At 41.4% G+C, this 22,626-nt stretch overlaps 1 protein-coding gene across 2 annotated transcripts in view; it reads right to left on the bottom strand.

Annotated features, from left to right (window-relative positions):
* Nucleotides 1-22,626, bottom strand: part of tpk1 (thiamin pyrophosphokinase 1) — a 73,279-nt gene that overhangs the window by 35,031 nt on the left and 15,622 nt on the right. For both annotated transcript variants that reach the window (XM_051681976.1, XM_051681975.1), the window contains exons 4-5: nucleotides 19,076-19,145; nucleotides 2,023-2,095 (exon numbers count right to left, since the gene is read on the bottom strand). In XM_051681976.1, coding sequence (XP_051537936.1) covers nucleotides 2,023-2,095; nucleotides 19,076-19,145 — 143 coding nt within the window. The remainder of the gene's footprint in view (nucleotides 1-2,022; nucleotides 2,096-19,075; nucleotides 19,146-22,626) is intronic.

The following is a 22,626-nucleotide window of genomic DNA, read 5'->3' on the forward strand; positions in this document are numbered from 1 at the left end:
TGCTATTTATGTTTGAGGTGTACTACAATTTTCAATTTAAGAGAATAATCTTGTGATATGGCTGATATGAGTTCAATAAAAGACTTTATTATTTTTATACTACTGTATATTGTCCAGCCTCAGTTATTACAATAGCATGTCTATGCAATGCACACAATAACACGTAAACTAAAAACATAAAACGAGGATTCAATAATTATGGGGATAAAATATACTTTATTAAATGAAAAAAATAATGCTTAAATATGCAATATAACAATTACATGAAGTCAATTTCAGAAGTCATACATATTAAACATGTCACAGTAACTTAACCGGACAACATAGATACATCGCAATCAGTTAACAGACGAGTATGTTTGATTCATAAAAGCATGACATGCAATATAAGCTTCCACAACCCTACCAGAAAACATGTCCAAGCATTATAGCAGGTAAACAACTTCGCCAAATGGATAACAGATAAACATCTATCTAGACTGCAATGATGCTGTCCTGAACTGTGTGAGCATTACTGAACTGAGTTGAACAGTGTAGTTAGTTTCTCCAGCTGGAACACGAGACAGCCGGCACTTCTTTCCTGTGTATGCGGACATGACGCAATGACGCAAGGATGAACGTCATAAACCAGCGACTGCGTGCCAAATCGAACCCGACAGATCAAAATACAAATCACTTTTCCGTAGTGCAGCTTTAATGGTTTTCAAGGATGAGGGCATGTCACACAACCTGTCCATGTTGGCATCTACCAAAAACGGCAAGCTTCTAAGTGTCAAATAAATTTGCATTGGATTTGAAGCAAGGCCTTTGATGTAACAACACAACAGGAAGCATTTTCTCCTCTTTTTTTATTATTTGATAAGCCTATTTATTTTTCTATCCTAACCAGGAACTAAAAACGGTTCAAGGAACGAAAATGAACTAAAATGTTTAGCAGAACGTAACGGAAAACCGGAATTAGGTTATTTTCAATTGTTCTGGATTGAACATTTTCTTTTTAAATGCTGGTAACCGGTTATAACCGGTTAATTTAGTTCCGATAATTTTTTTCATGAAACTAAAGACCAATTGGTTTATCACAGTAAATCTTTGGAACTACACCACTTCATGTTGCCTGAAAAAATTAAATGTGCTTTGATCCTGAAGGAAACTGCAGCATCACACATTTCTTTGCCTAATTGCCCACTGTGGATGAAGCATTCTGTGAATGAAGACCTTTTTAATAACTATGCATACATACTACATATACATGCATGGCTAATCCAGATACAAGGAAAACATTATTAGAGGTAAAAAAGTACTTTTCTCAGTATTTTCCCAAGTCTTCACTGAATTATTGTTAGATATGATGCATTAATACAGATTTGATGCTGCCAGGTTATGACTTCTATGCTGATAAATCCACCACACAGGAAATAATTTAAATGCTAATTTTTGCTTATTGGCTTATTTTGGGCTTGTTTTTCCAGACCAGGTTGCTTGTTTCTCTTGCAAGATCTGGCAACACTGCAATTGGTATTTCACCCACCCCTTAGAGCAGAGTACTGTCATTTTAAAAAGAATGTTATTAACTGTTCTTTTATTTTGTTATAACCGGTAACCTTTTGGAAAGGAGGCTGTGGAACTTTTGAACCGGAACGAAAAAATTTAGTTTTTCCTCAGAACGAACCGAAATGAAAAACATTTAGTTTTTAGTCCCTGATCCTGACTATGTACCATTATATTATTAGGTTAGCTTATTTTAGTTTATTTTTTGCATTTAACATTGTTTTTCCATGTTCTACATGATGCTATCAGACAGACCAAATGACAACCACTGCTTTATTTGAAGTGAGGCTAGCAGCCAAATATCTTTATTTATAGCTGTAATCATTTTGATAGGGAAACACAACTGAAAACAACTAAGAGATAGACTGAGAAAGAGAATTAAAGAAAAGAAAGAGGAAGATTGTGCAAACATAAGGAAAGAGAGAGATCAAAAGACAAGAAAACGAGAGAGGGTACCAGAGAGAGTAAGCTTACCTTTTCTGTGTAGAAAGCCTTGACCTCTGGCTGGATAGAATCAAAATCTCCACTTATGTAGTCTGGGAGAAAACTTAAATGGCATGAAAGAGAGAGAGAGAGAGAGAGAGAGAGAGAGAGAGAGAGAGAGAGAGAGAGAGAGAGAGAGAGAGAGAGAGAGAGAGAGAAAGTAATGAGAGACAGTAGGGTTGAGGTGGAGATTTGATGGGTAAAAAAGTTCAATTTGTGCAGCCATCAGATGCTTTATTCAAGTGAAATGAAGGTGCGTCTCTGACACGGGCCATGGAAAGCTTCAGTGACAGAACTCCAGCAAAGTCATTCAGTGCCTGTCAGTCACAGTGCGATCTGTCCCCTGACATGACAAAAGTGACACAGACAGCCTCTGTGACATGAGGGGCTGAGAGAATTAATGCCCACTCACTCTAAACTTGTGACATTCTAGCAAACGTAACGCTACCTAGATTTGCAATACATATGAAAGCAATGACATGGTCTTCCTCTCTTAGATGGACAGAATATTTCTTTTGAGAAAGGCGTTTCATGTTCAGGCTTCTTTCGTTTCATTCCCTGAGAGAAGAAAAGCAGTGCCGGTATCAGTAGGCATTAAAGCATAAAGAGTCAACATTACGATTTCACGCTCTGCTGGGCGGAGCAGGTAGCCGGTGAATGAGCAGAGCCATGCTGGCGTGTTGGATTAACACCAACACTGTAACGGATTACAGCGGGAGCTCAGTCTACATCTCATTGCCGCATTTGTGGCCCAACAAAGAGAATACTGGTATGTTGTGAGCTCCAGAAAAGCAAGGTATTACTGTAACTGTGTTAGAAGCAGGCTGTTCTCACGAAAATTACTTGACTGTTGCAACATTTTTGAAAAATTAAATTATGTGGTTCAGTACACGTATCGGTGGACATTTCGAGGTGACATGTCCACCGTGTGGCACTAAAAGCTAGTTTAATGTTCTCCCAAATAGATGAGGGTTTTAAGGTTAATGCCATTGAGTTTTAAATGAACAAAACCTACATCTCTCCCTAAACCTGCCCAATTGTATCATAAAAAACATATGAGAGATGAAAAATAGATAAAGTTTTTAAGGTTAATGCTCTATTGAGTTTTAAATAATCAAAACCGACATCCCTACACTAAACCCCATACCTAAACCTAATCAATAGTGTCATAAAAGCACATGTGAGGTGAAAAACGCAATTGTTGAAGCAACCACGTCATTTCGTGGTGCATCTATGACACCTTCTGCTCGACGAGCATGCTTTGCCGGACTCATACCCGGGTCTTTCACATTGCAAGTACAACAAGTAACCTAATAACATTGGAATAAGCTTGTAAATGTAATTGGTTATGTAATGCAAACATGAAAATGTATAACCTTTCAGATCATGTGCTATAGTAAAGGAGTTTTAATGTCATAAGGTAGCACTGTGTTTGAAACAGAGTATAAAAAAATAATAATAAAATAAAAAAAAGTGTTTATGAATTCATAATCAGCTGTTTTACTCATGATTTGTGTGAAAGTGAATAAAATTATTTGTTGTTGTAGTGCCTCTATTATTTATTTCATGAGGGAACTGCTGTGATACATAGAACAAAGCACATAAAACTAATTTTGAATGGATGGCTGGATGGATGGATTGGGTGGGATGGATGGATGGTCTAGCATCCACCCAGAACATCCCAACAACCATTTAGCAATGCCCTAGCAACCACACAGAACACCTTAACAACTGCTAAGCAATGCAATAAAAGTCTCAGGACAACTTAGCAACATACCCTAGCAACCACCCACACACCCCTATCATCATGACACTGTCTTTTGTATGGTTAAGGACCACCCAAATTTTCTTCATAATATGCAAAAATCTATTTATTATAATAATTTTCACAATTCACCAATCTGGAGTAATCCACCATCTCATATTGATAATATGTTCAATGTGGTTTTATAATTTGGCCTATTTCTGCATACAACCAAGAGCATATATGGCATATTAGTATGAGGCTTCAGGGAAATGTTATAAATGTTCCATTCTATATACCATACTCAAATCACATGACAGAAATCATAATAGTACCAGTGAAATGGTGCACATCTTGGAAACCCTCACTGGCTTTAATCCAGTATTCACTGTGTGAGAAAAAGCAATTCACAACAACGATTTCCAAAGTTTCCCCTCTGTGTTCTATGTACTCCAACGGACCCTGAGTTAAACAAGAAACCATAAATAACCCTCAGCAGTGACAGTTCTGTGGCCACATTAAGGTGAAGCTAAATGAAACCTTTCCTTTTGACATTTTATCAGCAAAACACTTCTTCCAACCGCAAAGCACAAATTGGAGCCAAAATACACCTCTTTTACATTCAAATTAAAGTGTCACTTAAAGTTAATCGTAATGCAGAGACTATTCCTTGTTGGAAAAGAACTCGATTTTGGTCTGCACGGGGAAAATTAGAATTAAGAATTGGAGTAATTCCAGAAGGTCAAGATTGCCGCCAATGGGAGACCACAGACTGCACACCTGTCGCATTGGATGGTTGATTCATTTTGTCACAGCACAAAGAGACAGGACAGACAGACAAGATCAAAGTAACTGGTTTCGGTTTTCTTGTTTTTTCCTTGTTAGGCACTCTAAAATTACATCTTCAAGTATGTCAAAGTAGGTAGGTGAAAATTGGTCTCCCAAGTGACATTCAAACGAGAACAAAACGAGATGCAAATCCTCGAATTTCTTCTATTTTGATGCAGCTGCTCTTTGCTAATAAATGATATGACTGTTCATCAAAAGGAAAGCTTTAGTATAGTGTGAATTTTCACTCTATTTTTATTTTTTACGTTAATAAGCCCACTCAGGACTTAAATAACAGATCTTCTGCTTTATGCCTGGCAGTTTCACACACCCATCTGAATATCAAGAGACCTCTTCAGCTGTTGCTTCATTACAGACAGTCTGGTGAAATCATGAAGCCGCCCCTCCTGAGTGGATCATCTGAGCAGACGATCAGCTTTTGATTATGCCTCAGAGTTCATTTTCGACTCCTTCATAATCAGCAAAGGTCACACAAGTGCTTCAAAACAAGCACATCCTCACAACTTCCACAAGGCAAAACAACAGTGCATTAATGTGCTTTTGCATCCATGGGTCACATCTAATTTTAAAATCAGTCTGATTTGTAAGTCTATACAATAAGATACATAAGAGGTGGAGCAGTTTGGAAAAATGTAATGGGAAACAGGATTTCTCTTGGTCAGAGTGTAAAAACAAGTCATTCAAAAATGATCATGTTATTGATGACATAACATATATAACATATAACCGGCCACATTTCCATATCAGTGCCGATTAAGTATTCAGAAACTTTGAGCACATAGTCCCAGGTCAGAAATTAAAGAGCTCTGTGCAAAAATGCTGCCGAAAGTGACAAAAATTATGAATTCTTCTATTTTTGTATTGTTTTTACGTTTAACATACAACATTTTATATTTCATAATGTTCTATTCTAGGCTTAGGCCTAATCTTATATTTTATACATACAGCTACTCTTATATGTGATTGTGGCAGTGGGGGCGTGGTCAAGCATCTCTCCGGAGAGAGAGAAAACGGTAAGGGCGCTTACACCTGAGCTAAATTATGTCTAACACCTGTCTCTAATTTCAGTGAGCACGGGGAGAGCGGCATAAAGAGGGCCACGCAGCACTCAGACGAGAGAGAGAACCTGGGCACTAGAGACCTGATTGTGAAGCCAAGAGCTTATTATTGTACAGCTGAGAGTTTATTTTTCTGAAGTAGTTGTTTATGTTTAGACTGAATTATTGAACATGGTGAGAGCCCTGAAAGAGTGCATTTGCTGCAGTGGGGAGAATAAAACGCTTACCTGAACCAGAAAATCTGCTTCTCGCCTCCTCCTTTAACTGAGAAGTGTTACACTGGTGCCGAAACCCGGGAAAGGTTTGAAGATGGATGGAAGTTGCCCCGTAGAGTCCTCCCAGTTGGCGGAGATCCTCCAAGCCCTCGCCAGCCTACATCAGAACCACCAACAGACGCTGCTTGAGCTCCGACAAGATCAAGACCGCCAGTTTGTCGAGCTCATGCATGCTCAAGCCGAGGACCGGCAGGCGATCCTGAGCCTCCTCAGCCAGGGGGCATCCTCAGCCGCGACCCCGGACACTCCCATGCCGTTACCCCCGCCAGCATTACAGAAAATGGGGGCGGCGGACGACCCCGAGGCCTTCCTGGATTTGTTTGAGCGGACCGCCGAGATCTGGCCAATGGGCAGCCCGATTGATCCCACTATTGTCCGGGGAAGCCCAGCTCGCGGCTCAACAACTGCCAGCGTCGAGCCTCCTGGCCTACGGAGATTTAAAAAGAGCCATCTTGCAACGGGTTGGTTGCACTCCGGAGGAAAGTCGTCAACTCTTCCGGAGCTTGAAGTTGGAGAGCTCCGACCGCCCGTTTGCCTTTGCCCAGCGGCTCCGTGACGCCTGCCGAAGATGGCTGCTAGCGGAGGATCACGACATCCAGGGAATTATCGACCAGGTGGTACTGGAACAGTTCATAGTTCGACTGCCAAAAGGGACGGCGGAGTGGGTCCAGTGCCACCGCCCGGCGTCGTTGGAGGAAGCTATCCGACTTGCGGAGGACCACATGGCGGCGATCCTGAGGGCGGAAGAGCCCTCCTACGTTTTCTCTCCTCCCTCTGTTTCTTCCCCCTCCCCTCTCTCTCTCTCGTCTGCTCTCTCTCCAGGTCCCATTCCTGCCCCAAGCAGATGAGGAGGACCTCAGCCCCTGAGACCAGTTCCCCGGGTGTGGGAGGCGACACCTTCCCCTACTCCAATGCCCCGCCGCTCTCCCCCTCGGGGGGGGGCGCCCGCCGACGCAAGTGCGGGCGTAGCGCCTGGGCCGGCCTGCTGGAGGTGCGGAGACCCAAGCCAATTCCGAGATCAGTGCCCTCTGATGGAGCTGGGGACGGTGGTGCGGGTCTCTGACCTCCCACAGGCTGCGCCCGACCGGGCCGGAGCGTACCGGATACCGGTAAGTGTCAAGGGGGGTACTCACCAAGCGTTGGTGGATACCGGTTGTAATCAAACCACTATCCACCAACGCCTGGTTCAACCCGAGGCATTGGTCACAACCAAAACGGTGAAGGTGAAATGTGTACACGGGGATATTCACAAGTATCCGGTGGTGACCCTGACAATTAAATTTCGGGGGAAAAAGCATAGAGTGGAGGCCGCGGTTAGTTCCCGCCTCACCCATCCGCTGATTTTGGGGACTGATTGGCCTGATTTTAGAGTTTTATTAAAGGGAATTTGCGCGGATGGGTCCTGTATGAAAATAGGGAGATGTCCTTGACAGCTCCACGTCATGATGACGAGAGAGGGGGAGAGGCTGCAGCCCCTCCCCTTCTCAGGGAATTCCCTGACGGGGATTTCCCTTTGGAGCAATCGCGAGACGAAACCCTCAAACACGCCTTCGACCAAGTGAGAGTCATTGATGGTCAACGACTCCAGCCTGACATCGCACTTTCATACCCCTTTTTTGCAATTATAAATGAGCTGTTGTATCGAGTGACACAGGACACTCGGACCAAAGAGGATACAACCCAACTGTTGATTCCAAGGAGCTGTCGGGAAATGGTATTCCAGGCGGCTCATTATAATCCCATGGCGGGTCACCTAGGAGAAAGGAAAACACTGAACCGTCTAATAGCCCGTTTCTATTGGTCGGGCATTGTCCGCAGGTGGTGTGCGGCATGCCGCGAATGCCAGCTGGTTAACCCACCGGCCACCCCAAAAGCGCCATTGCGCCCTCTCCCTCTGATCGAGGTCCCCTTTGAGAGAATTGGAATGGACCTCGTCGGGCCATTAGAACGGTCAGCATGCGGACATCGCTTTGTATTGGTCCTAGTGGACTATGCAACGCGATATCCGGAAGCAGTGCCTCTTCGCAACATCTCAGCACGCAGTGTTGCGGAGGCACTCTTCAAAATAATCTCCCGGGTTTCGGCACCAGTGTAACACTTCTCAGTTAAAGGAGGAGGCGAGAAGCAGATTTTCTGGTTCAGGTAAGCGTTTTATTCTCCCCACTGCAGCAAATGCACTCTTTCAGGGCTCTCACCGTGTTCAATAATTCAGTCTAAACATAAACAACTACTTCAGAAAAATAAACACTCAGCTGTACAATAATAAGCTCTTGGCTTCACAATCAGGTCTCTAGTGCCCAGGTTCTCTCTCTCGTCTGAGTGCTGCATGGCCCTCTTTATGCCGCTCTCCCCGTGCTCACTGAAATTAGAGACAGGTGTTAGACATAATTTAGCTCAGGTGTAAGCGCCCTTACCGCTTTCTCTCTCTCCGGAGAGATGCTTGACCACGCCCCCGCTGCCACAGTGATCTTGATTTAGTTACGTTAATAACCATCATAATTGTTCAGACTAATAATGTATTTCAATTAATTGATTCAAGTGAAGTACATTACCTACATTTTATTAGGTAAAAAAGTATGCCCTCAAGATAAAGTTAATTTAATGGCAATTTATATATTTACAATTGCTCATTGTTAGTTCATGTTATTTCATAATGCACTCATTTATGTTAACATATACAACATATTAATGTTAAAAATGTATATGTTAGAATTAACATTAACCAAGATTAATAAGTTCCATAAAAGTGTTGTTCATTGTTAGGTCATGTTAACTGACGTAGAAAACTAATGTTAACGCATACAACCTTTTTGTAAAGTGCTACCAGGGAAGTCAACCATACATTGCATTGTTGAGGCACCTGTGTCTTTTGAAGGATCCAAGCGTTAGAAACGATAGCCAAAGTTGATTTTTATTCGCCCTTAACAGATTGTGCGACAAATTTCAGTGTGGAATATTTTGAATTGTACTCATTTCACATGCAAAGAGGTTAGCCAATAGCAGGTCATTTACAAGTCTTGAAGGTACAACAGTCTGTTTAATTCTAAGGGTTAGAGAGAAAAAGATCATGTAAAAAAAGGACCTAAAAACCTTTACTAACATTATTAATTGATAAAAAATAAAATGCTGAATATTTATGAGGATTTATGATATTTAAGCAGGAAATGGCAGCTTTAAGGCATGGTGTGAAATAAGACAATATTTGTCTATAAGGATTGAGACAACTTTTATTAGACTTCGGTGCAATTTTAGAAGTTTAATATTCTAAGGTTGTATGAATTGATATTTTAAAATTCAATTACATCTTTCAACCTCTCCTGATGTAAAAGGATGTTTCAGACAGCAGCCCTCAATTGTCTGTTTGTGGACCAAACACAGAAACACAGCAGGGGTTTAAAAAGGAAGATATATATATATACCAATCTAACAATTAATAAAAAATTTAAAATTCAAGATTACTGCAGAACAACTGCTGCTGATAATCCAGGCAGTCTGGGTCTAGAAACCTGTTCCATTATAATGGCTGCCAGCATCTGCAACAGGCAGAATATTGCACAGCATGTTTCATGAGCTCCAAGCAATGCTACATTCACTGCTTCAGTTCAAATAAAACGGAGCTTTCTAAATTAATCAAAGAGTAAAAGTCAATGCAGTAATTATATTTAAGGCACTGCGAGATAATAACAGGATATGTCTTGATCTGTGGACCTGCTTTTCTGAAAATGTTCCTCCCTGTCAGCTCCTGTTTGCACAGGGAGATTAAAAAATGAGCAATCACTGTGGATGTATGTAATTACGCAAGGCCAGAGGTCTGCCAAACATATGAAATACGTTCCGTCTCTCCACCAACAGCACTTGAGGGAATGCACAATCAATGGTCAAAGCAAATCAGCTTCTGCTCACAAATGAGCACAAAACAATGGCAAGATGCCACAGTGAGAAGCTTCATTTACAGTAACATTAGTCACACACTGTAGTTTTGTGGAAGTCACTAGATGTCAACAATTTTCAAATAATTCCCTTAAAAGAATAACTCACTCCTTTATGTTGTTCCAAACATTTGTGACTTTCAATTTTATGTGGAATACAAAAGGTGATTTTTTTTTTTATTCATATCCCTCTGGCAGCGGGGGAGTGGTCAAGCGTCTGTCGAGAGAGAGAGAGCGGTAAGGGTGCATACACCTGAGCCAAATCATGACTAACACCTGTCTCTAACTGTAGTGAAATTGGGGAGAGCAGCATAAAAAGAACATGCCAGCGCCAGATCGAGAGAGAAAGCCAGAGATCTAGAGTCCCGCTGGGTAGTTGATGAGTTAATGTGAAGCTAATGAGTTATTGTGAAACTATTGAATTATTGTGAAGCTGTAAGCTCAGAAAATTAGACAATTAAAAAGCCTTACCTGAGACTGAAGAAACCCGGTTCCCTGTGTCCTCCTTCCCTCTCTGTGTGAAATTTTGCTACACTGGTGCCGAAACCCGGGAACATGGAACCGAAGGAAGTACGCCCCATGGAGTCCTCGCCACTGGCTAAAGTCCTCAAGTCCCTCACCGGCCTACACCACTCCCACCAACAGGTCCTGCTTGAGCTCCGTCAGAACCAGGATCGCCGCTTCTATGAGATCCTCAGGGCTCAAGCAGAGGACCGGCAGGCGATCCCCAGCCTCCTCAGCCAGGAGAAAGCCCCGGCTCTGACCCCAGACAACACTAGTCCCTTGCACCCTCACTCGTGAAGATGGGCATGGAAGATGACCCCAAAGCCTTCCTCAACCTGTTCGAGCAGACCGCCGAGATCTGCTGTTGGGCTCAGTGGGCGGCCCGGCTTATCCCTTTGTTGTCCGGGGAGGCCCAGCTCGCAGCTCAACAACTGCCGGCGGCTAGTCTCCTGGCCTACTACGTCTTGAAGAAAACCATCCTACAGTGGGTTGGCCGGAGCCCAGAACAACACCGCCAGCTCTTCTGGTCGATGAAGTTGGAGAAAACCGGCCGCCCGTTTGCCTTCTCTCAACGTCTCTGTGACGCCTGCCGGAAATGGCTACTAGCAGGGGACCACGACATCGAGGGAATTATCGACCAAGTGGTGCTGGAACAGCTGATCCACCGGCCCTTATGGGTCCAGTGCCATCGCCCGGCGTCGCTGGAGAAAGCAGTCCAGCTGGCGGAGGACCATATGTCAGCGTGCCCAAGGGCGGAAGAGCCCTCTTTCTCTCTCTCGCCTCCCCCTGAGCTTCCTCCCATCTCTTCCCACTCCCCCCTCCCCTCTCACTCTGTCCTCTCTCCAGGTCCTGTTCCTGCACCCCGAGGGCATGGAAACCCACCGCCGTAGCCGGTTCCTCGCTTGCGCCAGTTTATTCCTTTCCCGGCGACTTCAGTGCCTTCCCGCTCTCCCCCTCAAGTGGATGCACCCACCCCCTCAAGTGCGGGCGTAGCGCCTGGGCCGGCCTGCTGGCGTTGCGAGGATCAGGAACACTTTCGGGATCAGTGTCCTGTAATGGAGCTGGGAACTGTAGTCTGGATCCCCAGTGCTCCACAGGCTGCCCCCGATCGGGCTGCAGGGTACAGGATACCGGTAAGTGTCAAGGGGAGTGCACACCAAGCCTTAGTTGACACGGGTGATAACCAGACCACTATCCACCAATGCTTGGTTCAACCCGATGCTTTGGGTACAACCAAAAGGGTGAGGGTGAAGTGTGTGCATGGGGATATACACAATTACCCCATGGTGACCCTTGTGATTAAATTTCAGGGAACAAAACAGAGTGGAGGCCACGGTTAGTTCCCGCCTCACCCATCTGCTGATTTTGGGGACTAATTGGCCTGAATTCAGAAATGTATTAAAGGGAATATGCGCAGATGGGTCCTGCACAAAAGCGACGAGATGTGAAATGTGCGATGCTCTGGCAGAAGAGGCGGAGCCGGGGCCGTCTTAGTCAGCTCCACGTCAGGATGACATGAGGGGGGAGAGGCTGTGGCCCCTCCCATCCTCAGGGGATTTCCTGAAAGGGATTTCCCTTTGGAGCAGTCGCGAGACGAAACCTTCAAGCACGCCATCGACCAAGTAAGAGTGATCGATGGTCAACAACTCTGGCTGAATGTTGTACTTTCATATCCCTATTTTGCAATTATAAACGAGTGGTTGTATAGAGTGACGCAGGATGCTCTAACAAAGGAAGATACAACCCAGCTCTTAATACCGCTGAGCCGCCGGGAAATGGTGTTCCAGGCAGCTCATTATAATCCGATGGTGGGTAACTTAGGGGAAAGAAAAACACTGAACCAACTAACAGCCCGTTTTTATTGGCTGGGCATTGGCAGCAATGTTCGCAGGTGGTGTGCGGTGTTGGGCCTCATGTATTCAGATAGAAGACAAAGGCAGGCCTAACAGTCAAAAACATTCCTCAAGCCCCCTCCTTCTAAGTCGTAAATTTTACTGACAAAAATCGCGCCAAAATCAAACAAAGGGAGTCCAAAACAGACTACAGATCCATGAAGCCTTGCCCACTAAAGGATCGAACACTCAACTCCTATTGGATGAGGCACACAACAGAACGTCCCTCAAACATGACATCATCAGGACTTCAAATAATTCTGAAATGCTTCCAAAGTGGCTTCCAGCGACTTCGTTCACCGAATATGGACGTAGCTTTTTGCTGCTCTCCGGTGCAACCTCGTGGCTTAAGGAAGTAATGTCCGACTTGAAACTGTGGCCATACAACCTCCATCTCGCTGGACGAGTTGAGATTCCTCTGTGTTCAACCAAACACTCTAACGGATCCGAAGGAGACCGCCGAGCAATTCGCATCTTCATCCGTTGGCCTACAGAAGTGAAGAGATTAAAGATTTCTCTTCCATCTTCAATCAAGTCGACATTTCTGAGTTCTCCGCCAGCCAACCGAGAATCAACAGCCGTACCGCCCGCCGACAGCGCGAGGAAATGGCCCCCGTCATCACCCGAGCCTCAAGGAACCGGGTCAAAGTTAAAGGACGGAGGAAAACACATTCTACCTGTGTCCTCATGTGATTCAAGTAAGAGGTTTACGTCTGGGCAGAGATAGAATATTATAGCGTGTTATTCTTGTGTTTCAAGGTTTTTTGCTTGTACAGTTTACGGACCGCCATGTCCGCTAATTATTAATACCCAGGGTATTAATTATCACAAATTTGTTTTGCTGTATTGTGGTCCAACCAAATTGGATTGTTGTGCATTTTTGCCATCGCGGGTGAGACAGCAACTGAGTTCATCCATTAGAGTCAAATAACACAGGACTTTTACGAGCCCCGCTCGTAAAACCGCATCTCTGAGTGATGAACATGGCTGCTTTATCTCCAGCTATCGCGAAATCAGCTTTCGGGCTGTCACTTAATAATCTCTCTCTCTCTCTCTCACTAACCACACTGACACACACACACACACTGATACACACACACCTTATGTGTTATAGGATTCTTTTTATTTCCATATCTAATCATATCACTGTTTAGTTTGTAGTTGTAAGTCGGAAGTTTATTGACTGCATTGTATTAATTATTAATTGATATTACTGCATAAATAAACTTTGTTTATATTACAAAGAGAAGTGTTTTGGTTTGTTTTGCATACACCTGTGTCATGCTGACGGGATGTCAGTGCTCGGATTCAAACCTTCATTCATTGTTTTTTTTCCCGAAAATCGATATTCTTCGGATGTCGATTTTCCTAAGAAAACAATCTAATATTGAGACTGTTTTAATATTCGGTTATTAGTCCCTGATTTCAGGGTGGTGCCCCGTCAATGTTAATCCTTATTAATATTCTATTGATTTTTGATAATTGATAATTATCTTTGATTGAATTTGAATGATCAATAAGCTAGTGTTAATTGTAATTAATGTTTCATCGATGTTAACAATTAACGATTATCTTTGATAATTGTTGATTTTAAAGGATTAAAAAAAGCTAACACTGATTCTCATCAATGTTCTATTGATCTTTGATAATTATTGATTATTGCTAATAACCAAACTTGCTCCTAAACGTAGCACACTACATTTACTGGAGTCTCATATGAGGTTTTAATGAGTTAGATTCAATTAATTAATTTAAATATTGATTAATAACTATAGAAATAATTATCAATTATTTCTGATAGTAATACTGATCTAAACAACCAGTAAAGCCCTACAGCGGCATGCCACGAATGTCAGTTGGTGAATCCACCGGCCACACCAAAAGCGCAAAAGAGAGCGGTAAGGGTGCATACACCTGAGCCAAATTATGACTAACACCTGTCTCTAACTGTAGTAAGACTGGGGAGAGCGGCATAAAAGAACCATGCCAGCACCAGATCGAAAGAGAGAGCCAGAGATCTTGAGTCCCGGTGGGTAGTTGATGTGTTAATGTGAAGCTAATGAGTTATTGTGAAGCTAATGAGTTATTGTGAAGCTGTAAGCTCAGAAAGTTGACAATTAAAAAGCCTGGTGAAGAAACCCGGTTCCCTGTGTCCTCCTTCCCGCCCTGTGTGAAGTTTTGCTACAATCCCACTCAATCTTGTCAATACCATGGCAGTTGATATTGATTGAGCGGAGTGGAGCAAGTTGTCACTCCGCTCAAATATTCGCTCATGTGCGATCGCTCAACTCCAACACTAAAGTTCAAAAGTCATCGCTAAGCTCCTTGCTCATGAGTGAGAGCGATGCTGGAGCGGCATGAAATAAGAAAGAAATTAGACATAATTTCTTTGTCAACATTCTTGTTTATTTTTTGCACTAGGTACAAAAAAATAAATAATATATCCCTCATCATATTGTCATACAACATAATATTTCATAGTGCAAATAAACAACTTCACAAACAATGCCTTGCTGTAGGCTACATACAAAATTATTTTTCTCTCTGCCCTATTTGGATGTGGTTATTTTATATGGGGATGTGATAATAGCATCTTTTACCTATCAAACGCACAGTACACATAACCCCCGTTATTCTTATCCCATGCAAATTGACATGTTGGTAAAAAGCCAGTGAATCTGCTCTGTCCAGCCTTTGAACCCTTTAACTAATTGTTTCAAAAGTTCACCAAGTGTCTGAAGTGGATGCTGGTCATTGAGAAGACACCAGAAAATGTAAGATGTGCATCAAATCTTAATCTAACGCTGGCTGTTGCATTTGGACTGATGCATGTGAAACAAACGAGCATGATTTCTTTGATTAGGAAAATTAGAAAACGACACAAGAAGTAATTGTGATTTGAGTAAATCGTGTTGAGCCCCACGTTTCGCAAGGGACAGATAAAATTACATAATGTGAAAAGATTGTCTATATATATATATACTTATTTATTTTTTTCTCCCCAATTTCCAATGTGCTCTAGGTCCTCGTGGTGGCGTAGTGACTCGCCTCAATCTGGGTGGCGGAGGACGAATCTCAGTTGCCTCCGCATCTGAGACTGTCAATCCGTGCATCTTATCACATGGCTTGTTGAGCACGTTACCGCGGAGACGTAGCGCATGTGGAGGCTTCATGCTATTCATAGACTCTACCCTCCCTAGCAACTGGGCCAATTTGGTTGCTTAGGAGACCTGGCTGAAGTCACTCAGCACGCCCTGGATTTGAACTCGCGACTCCAGGGGTGGTAGTCAGCGTCAATACTCGCTGAGCTACCCAGGCCCCGATTGTCTATATTTTTAATTCAAGAGTGTACTGTAGGATTACTGTTTTGCTAATGTAACCAGTTCTGTTGTATTTTGTCAGATATTCCAGTCAATTTCTTCTAATAATCCCATATACAGCATATACACATGTTTAATACTTACTTCATAATTAATCAGCAGAGCTAAATAGCATACATTTTCTGATTGGTCTATTTCACATGACAGCAGTGTGTATATGCAGTCAACACTCTCATCTCTATGATTTATACAGACATCGCTTAAGGCTGATTTATAATTCTGTGTCGAACCTATAATAAATAAATCAGTCTTTATCCTGTGTGAATCGACGTTAAAACATACAGACGTAGTACAATTATTTTACTTTACGTAAATCTAGGAAACTAATCTGTGTTTTTAACTGCTTCTGCACTCTCACCTCACTATACTCTGTTGTTGAAATCGGCACCTGTCACCATCAGCTCGCGAATCACACCGAGTTTAAACGCTGGCTCATCTCTGATAATCCACTCTGTTTAAAATCTTGGAACTAATACAGCAGCCAACACCAGATGTTTTTCAATGTAGAAGCACTGGCATATTAATGTGGCCACACAAGAAATGTAGCGCATTCTGGGAGGAGCGGAAAGTGAGCACCTCGTGAGCGGCTGGAGCAGGGCTGAGCGCAGACTCCTGAAACACGCTCCTCACTCCAATGAAATTGGGATCGCTCTCACTCTTCTAGTGACTCACTTTAAAGCTTAAAAAAGGAGCCAAAAGTATCAGAAAAGTAGTCCATGTGTACTATGCGTCATATTCCAAGTCTTCTGAAGCACTATGATTTAGAAATGTAAGTTATTTTCAGTGAAAATCTTGCTATGAATAGATCGTGTTCACGTGAGAACTTGCACTGTTCAGTTCAGGCAAGCCATTGTGAATGAGCTTCTCTCATAGCACTCATTATTGAGCAATGAACGTCAAGGTTTTCATAGAAAAAAAACTAAAAGTGAGTCACTACCATCTGGATATTAATAAAAAAATTCAAATCTTGTGCTCCACATATCACTGAAAGTAACGTCGGAACAACATGAGGGTTGTTTCTAACCAATACCTATTGCATGCCTCCAGAGACAGAATATGACGTCCAAGTTGAATGGACTACTTTTTTGACTTTTGGGTCCTTTTTTTTAAGTTTTAAAGTGAGTCACTATCAACTGCCATTGAAAAGATGGAGCGGGATGTTCATTAAAAATTCTCCTTTTGTGTTCCGGGTGAGTAAATGATGATACAATTTTCATTTTTTGGGTAAAATAACCTTTAAAAAAGGGCCATTTTATGTAAGGTGAAGTCAGAAAAAGCTGTTTCTGTTAATATTTATCTCCAAACATGCAATATTTTGCTTGCTGCTCAGACCCAATTAATTTCCAAGAGTAGATATTCCCTAATGACAACACATATGGCTAAGTGTCTGCATAAGGCTTCTTTACTCTGTTCTGGCAGCTTTGAGTAGAATCTACAGATGACAACATAAGCATAAGAAGTATAGCAATGACAGGTACAAGAGAATTGATGGATGTGACATGGAACAGAGCCTGTTGTATATGTGCATTCAAAAGATATTGTTTATTTTTTTAAACATCCTTTGAGGTGTCTCTAGCAGTGCTGCTGCCAGCTGATAAGCTTAAAACAACAAACTACTTAAAATTTCAGTCGACACAAACTTTACTGGCAGTATGCTGAGCGGATCATTAGCTCCTTATGAAGGCTTTCTCACTCGTTTAAATATCCCTGCTATTACAATAAACCAGCTGTTCTGGAAAAGGAGTTCTTCGTATTGTACGAGGCTCAAAATATGTCAGTTTTATCATCTTATGGGCAGCACTTTCAATCCTATTTTCAAAGCCTATTCAATCCTATTTTTAATGGCTTATGATTTTTAAATATTATTATCATGCTTCTTGTTTCAAAATTTTAAACAGAAAAGCAATTGTTTTGCGCATTTAAATAGGAACTCTTGCCACTGGCATCAGACTCTTATTAACTCAGTTAACTGGGCAAATATCTAAAATGCTGTTTTTACTTTGTATTTATAATTTGTCTTGATTTACTTTAAAATGTTTTAATGTATTACCACCCATTCGGCCTTAATTCAGTTTTCTTTAAACTGTGCTGCAGAGGAGATCAGTTGTCACAGAGGAAGTGTGTTGCATGTTTTGAGCTTAAAAGATACAGTATAAGCATTTTTGTGTTGTCTAGAAGTGAAGTGAAACCTGTCTAGAAATTATGTTTTATGGTTATGATGACTGATGGATACAGTGATTGTATTTTGAAATGTCTCAACATATGTATATGTGACTGAAAGATAAACAAATAAATTGACCAAACTAAAACAAGCATGTGTTACAACCCATCACTGTTGTGATTTCAGTGCTTGCCGAGTCTGAGCTTTATTTTTAGATGGTTCAGAAAGCCGAGGGGGACCCAAACAAAAGAAAACAATTGAAAACAGTTCTGAAGGGGATAGAAGTGCCCAATTTAAAGGCCTGGAGATGAATCTGGCCTGTCAGGGAGTGACAAAAGGTGATGGATTAGGAGTTAAGTCGCCTGAAAGCACTCTGGCGAGAGGGATACTTGTGGGCTCTGCTACAGGTCCTGGAGTTCTGAGAGTGAACAAAGAGGTGGAATGACAACAGAACCTTGACTTTGCCAGATCCATCTTTGCCAGCGAAATCAATAATGAGAGGGGGTTCTCACCAGGGGCATTTTCTCAGATAAGGAAAGGGAGACAGTGCCTCTTCAAAAAATTTGGATGAGAAAATAATCCACTGAAAACAAACCAAACCAAACCACACAAACAAACAAAAAACACACACACACACACACACAAAAAAAACATTATTTGCCTCCCTCAAACTCACTGCATTCTCTCTGAGTTCCTAAAGCGTAGCTTGAATGTGAGGGTGTAATTGCGAAATACAGGTGCAGAGTCACATGAGAGGAGGCAATGCCATCACATTGCTGTGACTGTTTGATTACCCTGTCGTTCTGTCAGTGCAATATACCTATCATGTTTCAAATTGGTCCGCAAATCAGGCTGAATGGGTCAAATTGGTGGAAATGGATGGACAAATTATATAACAAACAACACACCCATCCGACATCTCCACTTCTGCTCAAGTCAGAATCAAATGAACTTGAAATGACTTCAATCAGTGAACCTGGTTTTACCGAGCACTCAGCTTGGTCTCATGTCCATCATTTCACCTGGACTGTTTACTATTTAATAAATAGCATGTTAATATAAACATTTAAAAACATTATATAATTGATTTCTTGTTCATAGCATAAGGTAAATGATGTTCCATGTGCATTTAACCCAGAAACTATGTAAACATCACATGGAAATGTAACATGAATTTACATTAGATTAAAAAACCCAAATCCAGAGAGAGGGACTCTGCATAATTTAAGAAGTCCACCTTACTGGTTCTCACCTCTCACGATGACCCTCCGTGAGCCGGTACAGATGATTGGCCCCACCGTCTGCACATGCCCGGATCTTGGCTGAAACAACACAGAAAATGACAGATCTCTGAGGGTCCATTTCAGTTTATTAAAACAAACAGCGTGTTCCTCCACTTTTAATATTCAGGTGTTTAAAAGAACCACCCTTGATTGGTTTCCTTCCAACATGGTTCTTGAAGCAAACATGACTGAAGAGAAATATCATTGGAATCACATTATAAGGCTGTAAGTTTGAAGCCATTTATGAGCCCATCTCTGTAACTGCTGACATGCTGAAATGAAAACAAATACGTTATTTTAGATCATGGCCAGGCTGACAGTAATGGCTCCCTTGTGCCTTTCATGAAAGCACTAATCATTTCAGGATCAAGGTCAGCCTGTCCTGTCAGGATCATCATCGATTCTGATAAGTATGGCGAGTCTTGTCACTTTCAAGGTAAAGCCATTTGGAAAGCAAAATCCAGTAAACAGGCCACTGGTTTTCAAGAGATGACAGCCAAATCTACATAATGACACTTGATTTGCACTGTGCATGATATCTACTATATTATATAATGACATCTCAGTTATTAACACTAAAAATAGAGATATTTTTATAAAACATTTTAAACTCCAACATTATCAACTGGACAAAATCTGATATTCATTCAGTAACAAAATTTGGTAACAATTCAAACCTGAATATATATATAATGCATTATAATGGTATCTTAATGCCTTAAAGACACCTTACAATCACTTGTATGTTCTTGTGTATAATTGTAACCACACTTAAAATGTATTATAACATAGTTTTCCAGAAAATTTATTAGATTTAGTCAATCATGGCATGCTGCAGTCAAACATGTTTGTATAATCACTGCTCAACTGACTGTAGTCCCAGGTAACTGATTTTCAGCACATAGTTTTGAGCTAGTTCTTTTTTTTTTTTTTACTTCTTGAATGACTTCTTGTGTTATGCTTCTTTTAGATCACTTTAAAAAGGTCCGTCACTTCTCACATTATAACGTAATTTGAACTCAAATCAATATTTCATGTATGTACTACCTGCATGTAATATGTGGAATAATGTACACTCAGCAGGTTATTATCTCAAAATACACCACCATAAGGTGAAACAAGACCCCTTCGGTTTCCATCGTCCTGATCACTCTGTCATGGTTTATTTATTAATGACCATCTGATTGTATTACAATTAATCAAAATTCTTGCCTATTCATTACTATACCTTTAAGAAGTATAATGCATATATCATTTATAATCTTTTTTTAATATATAATACTGTTCAAAGCTATACCATGAATAGTTAAGATTTATAACTGTAGTTACAATAATGAAAATATATAATGCATGACAATATGTTTAAGTCATTATGAGTATCTTTATGATGCATTTTATACAGACGCTTCAAGTGTTATCCATAAACTAGTTTGCTAATTCAGTGCAGGCTGACAAATCTGGGAAATATGTCACACCATATGTTCAGGTGGGAATGTGTATAAAAAAAAGAAAAAAGAAATCTAAAAGTTACATTAAAATGATAATCCTGCAGACTTTGAAGTCTGACATGATCAGAAGTTCAGAGGAAGTGCTCTGACTTTTTTTGTAGCTTATGAATTAAAGCAGACAGATGTGGGATTCACTCTCTTGACAATAGCAAAAGGTAACAAACATGAATTTAAAACATTGTTCATTTTTGCTGAATACATTAGTTATTTTAAACCAGGTGCTTTGAGAGTGACTGCTTTCCTTTGAAGATTTTTCTTCTTCCATTTATCACAAGTAGGTAGGTTATAAGCCTACAGTTCTATTCTTTAAAAATCACACAATGGGACCGCATTCATAAACAAACAGAGGTGACTTATGTCTTATGCATTTTTTTTTTTTTATTTTTTTTTTTATGTGTTCAGAGGAAAAGGGAGGCAACATTTTCATGGCTGCATGAAACAAAGATGATTTTCTGGGACAATAATTCAGGTGTTATGCCTGTGAGAGTAAGAAATTGTCACAAAGATCATGCCAAGACAAACATAATCTTGTCAGCACAGTTGGTTTATTGCCAAACAACAAGAGAAAAAGAACTGCATCATATGCCTTATGAATAATGGAATGTGCTTGCACGACACGGTTGAAATCCTAATGGACACATGTAGGCCTTGTGTATATTGTTAAAAACAACCTCTTGTTTTAGGTGCCAAGAACAAGGAGCCATGGAAACATTTTAAAGTGTGAAATTTTAAAAGAACAGTACAGGTTAATTGCTACAGCTTTGCACACTTGGTGACAGGAAGGAGGGGGTGGAGGTATTTGAACAGCACAAATGAAATTTACTTCCCATGACTCACTTTCAATGACTCAATAAGATTCTTTACTCTTGAAAACATGTTATATTACATTTCATTCCTGCTTGCAAGGGTTGTTTTGCTCTGGAAGACACTTACGAAGACATAACTTCCACCTTTGCTATCTCCTCTCCCACTTGTCTAGACTTTTAAACAAATCCTTAGGTAAGATTATACACTTGGTAAGACTTCTAACTCAAATTGTTAGTCAATGCATTGGTTCTTGAGTCGACTAGTTGTAGATCACATGACTTCAGTTGTGCTTGTTCTATACATTGTGATAATGGGAGGAAAGTTCCTCTGTCCACAAACTGCGTCACAGTGTGCTTCCCTGCAAAGACAACATGCAGTAACTATGCCAACAGCATTGAATGGCTTGGTTTTATTGTGGATTTTGTAGTTACTGCAGTTTTCCAGACTTATCTCACAGTGAATTCGGAGACAGTAGGTTGAATCTTTTTTTTATTTATTGTTTTTATAAAAAATGTTTATTTTATCCCCTGTTCTCCCAATTTGGAATGCCCAATACCCACTTCTTAGTAGGTCCTCATGGTGGCGTGGTTACTCACCTCAATCCGGGTGGCGGAGGACAAGTGTCTTCTGAGTCAGTCAATCCGTGCATCCTATCACGTGGCTTGCTGTGCATGACACCGCGGAGACTCACGGCATGGGAGGCTGATGCTACTCTCCGCGATCCAAGCACAACTTACCACACACCCCATTGAGAGCAAGAACCACTAATCGCGACCACGAGGAGGTCACCCCATGTGACTCTATCCTTCCAAGCAACCGGGCCAATTTATTTGCTTAGGAGACCTGGCTGGAGTCACTCAGAATGCCCTGGATACGAACTCGCGACTGCAAGGGGTGGTAGTCAGCATCAATACTCACTGAGCTACCCAGGCCCCCAGGCTGACTCTTCTTGAGCTAAATCCGAGCTGTGCTTACTGAAATTCAAAGCACTGCCTCCAGTGGCCGAAGTGAGATGTTTTTTTTAATGTAAGGGCATGTCTGGCTGAAATGCACAAAAAGTGAGTTGTTTTAAAGGGGACCTATTATGCAAAATTCACTATGTTTGAATATAAATGTGAGTCGGCAGTGTGTGTACACAACCACCCTACAATGTTAAAAGTCCACCCACTCCTCTTTCTTCTATTTCTATTAATCTAAAACAGTGT

The sequence above is a fragment of the Myxocyprinus asiaticus genome, chromosome 41 (genome assembly GCF_019703515.2).
Source record: "Myxocyprinus asiaticus isolate MX2 ecotype Aquarium Trade chromosome 41, UBuf_Myxa_2, whole genome shotgun sequence".
Lineage (NCBI taxonomy): Eukaryota > Metazoa > Chordata > Actinopteri > Cypriniformes > Catostomidae > Myxocyprinus > Myxocyprinus asiaticus.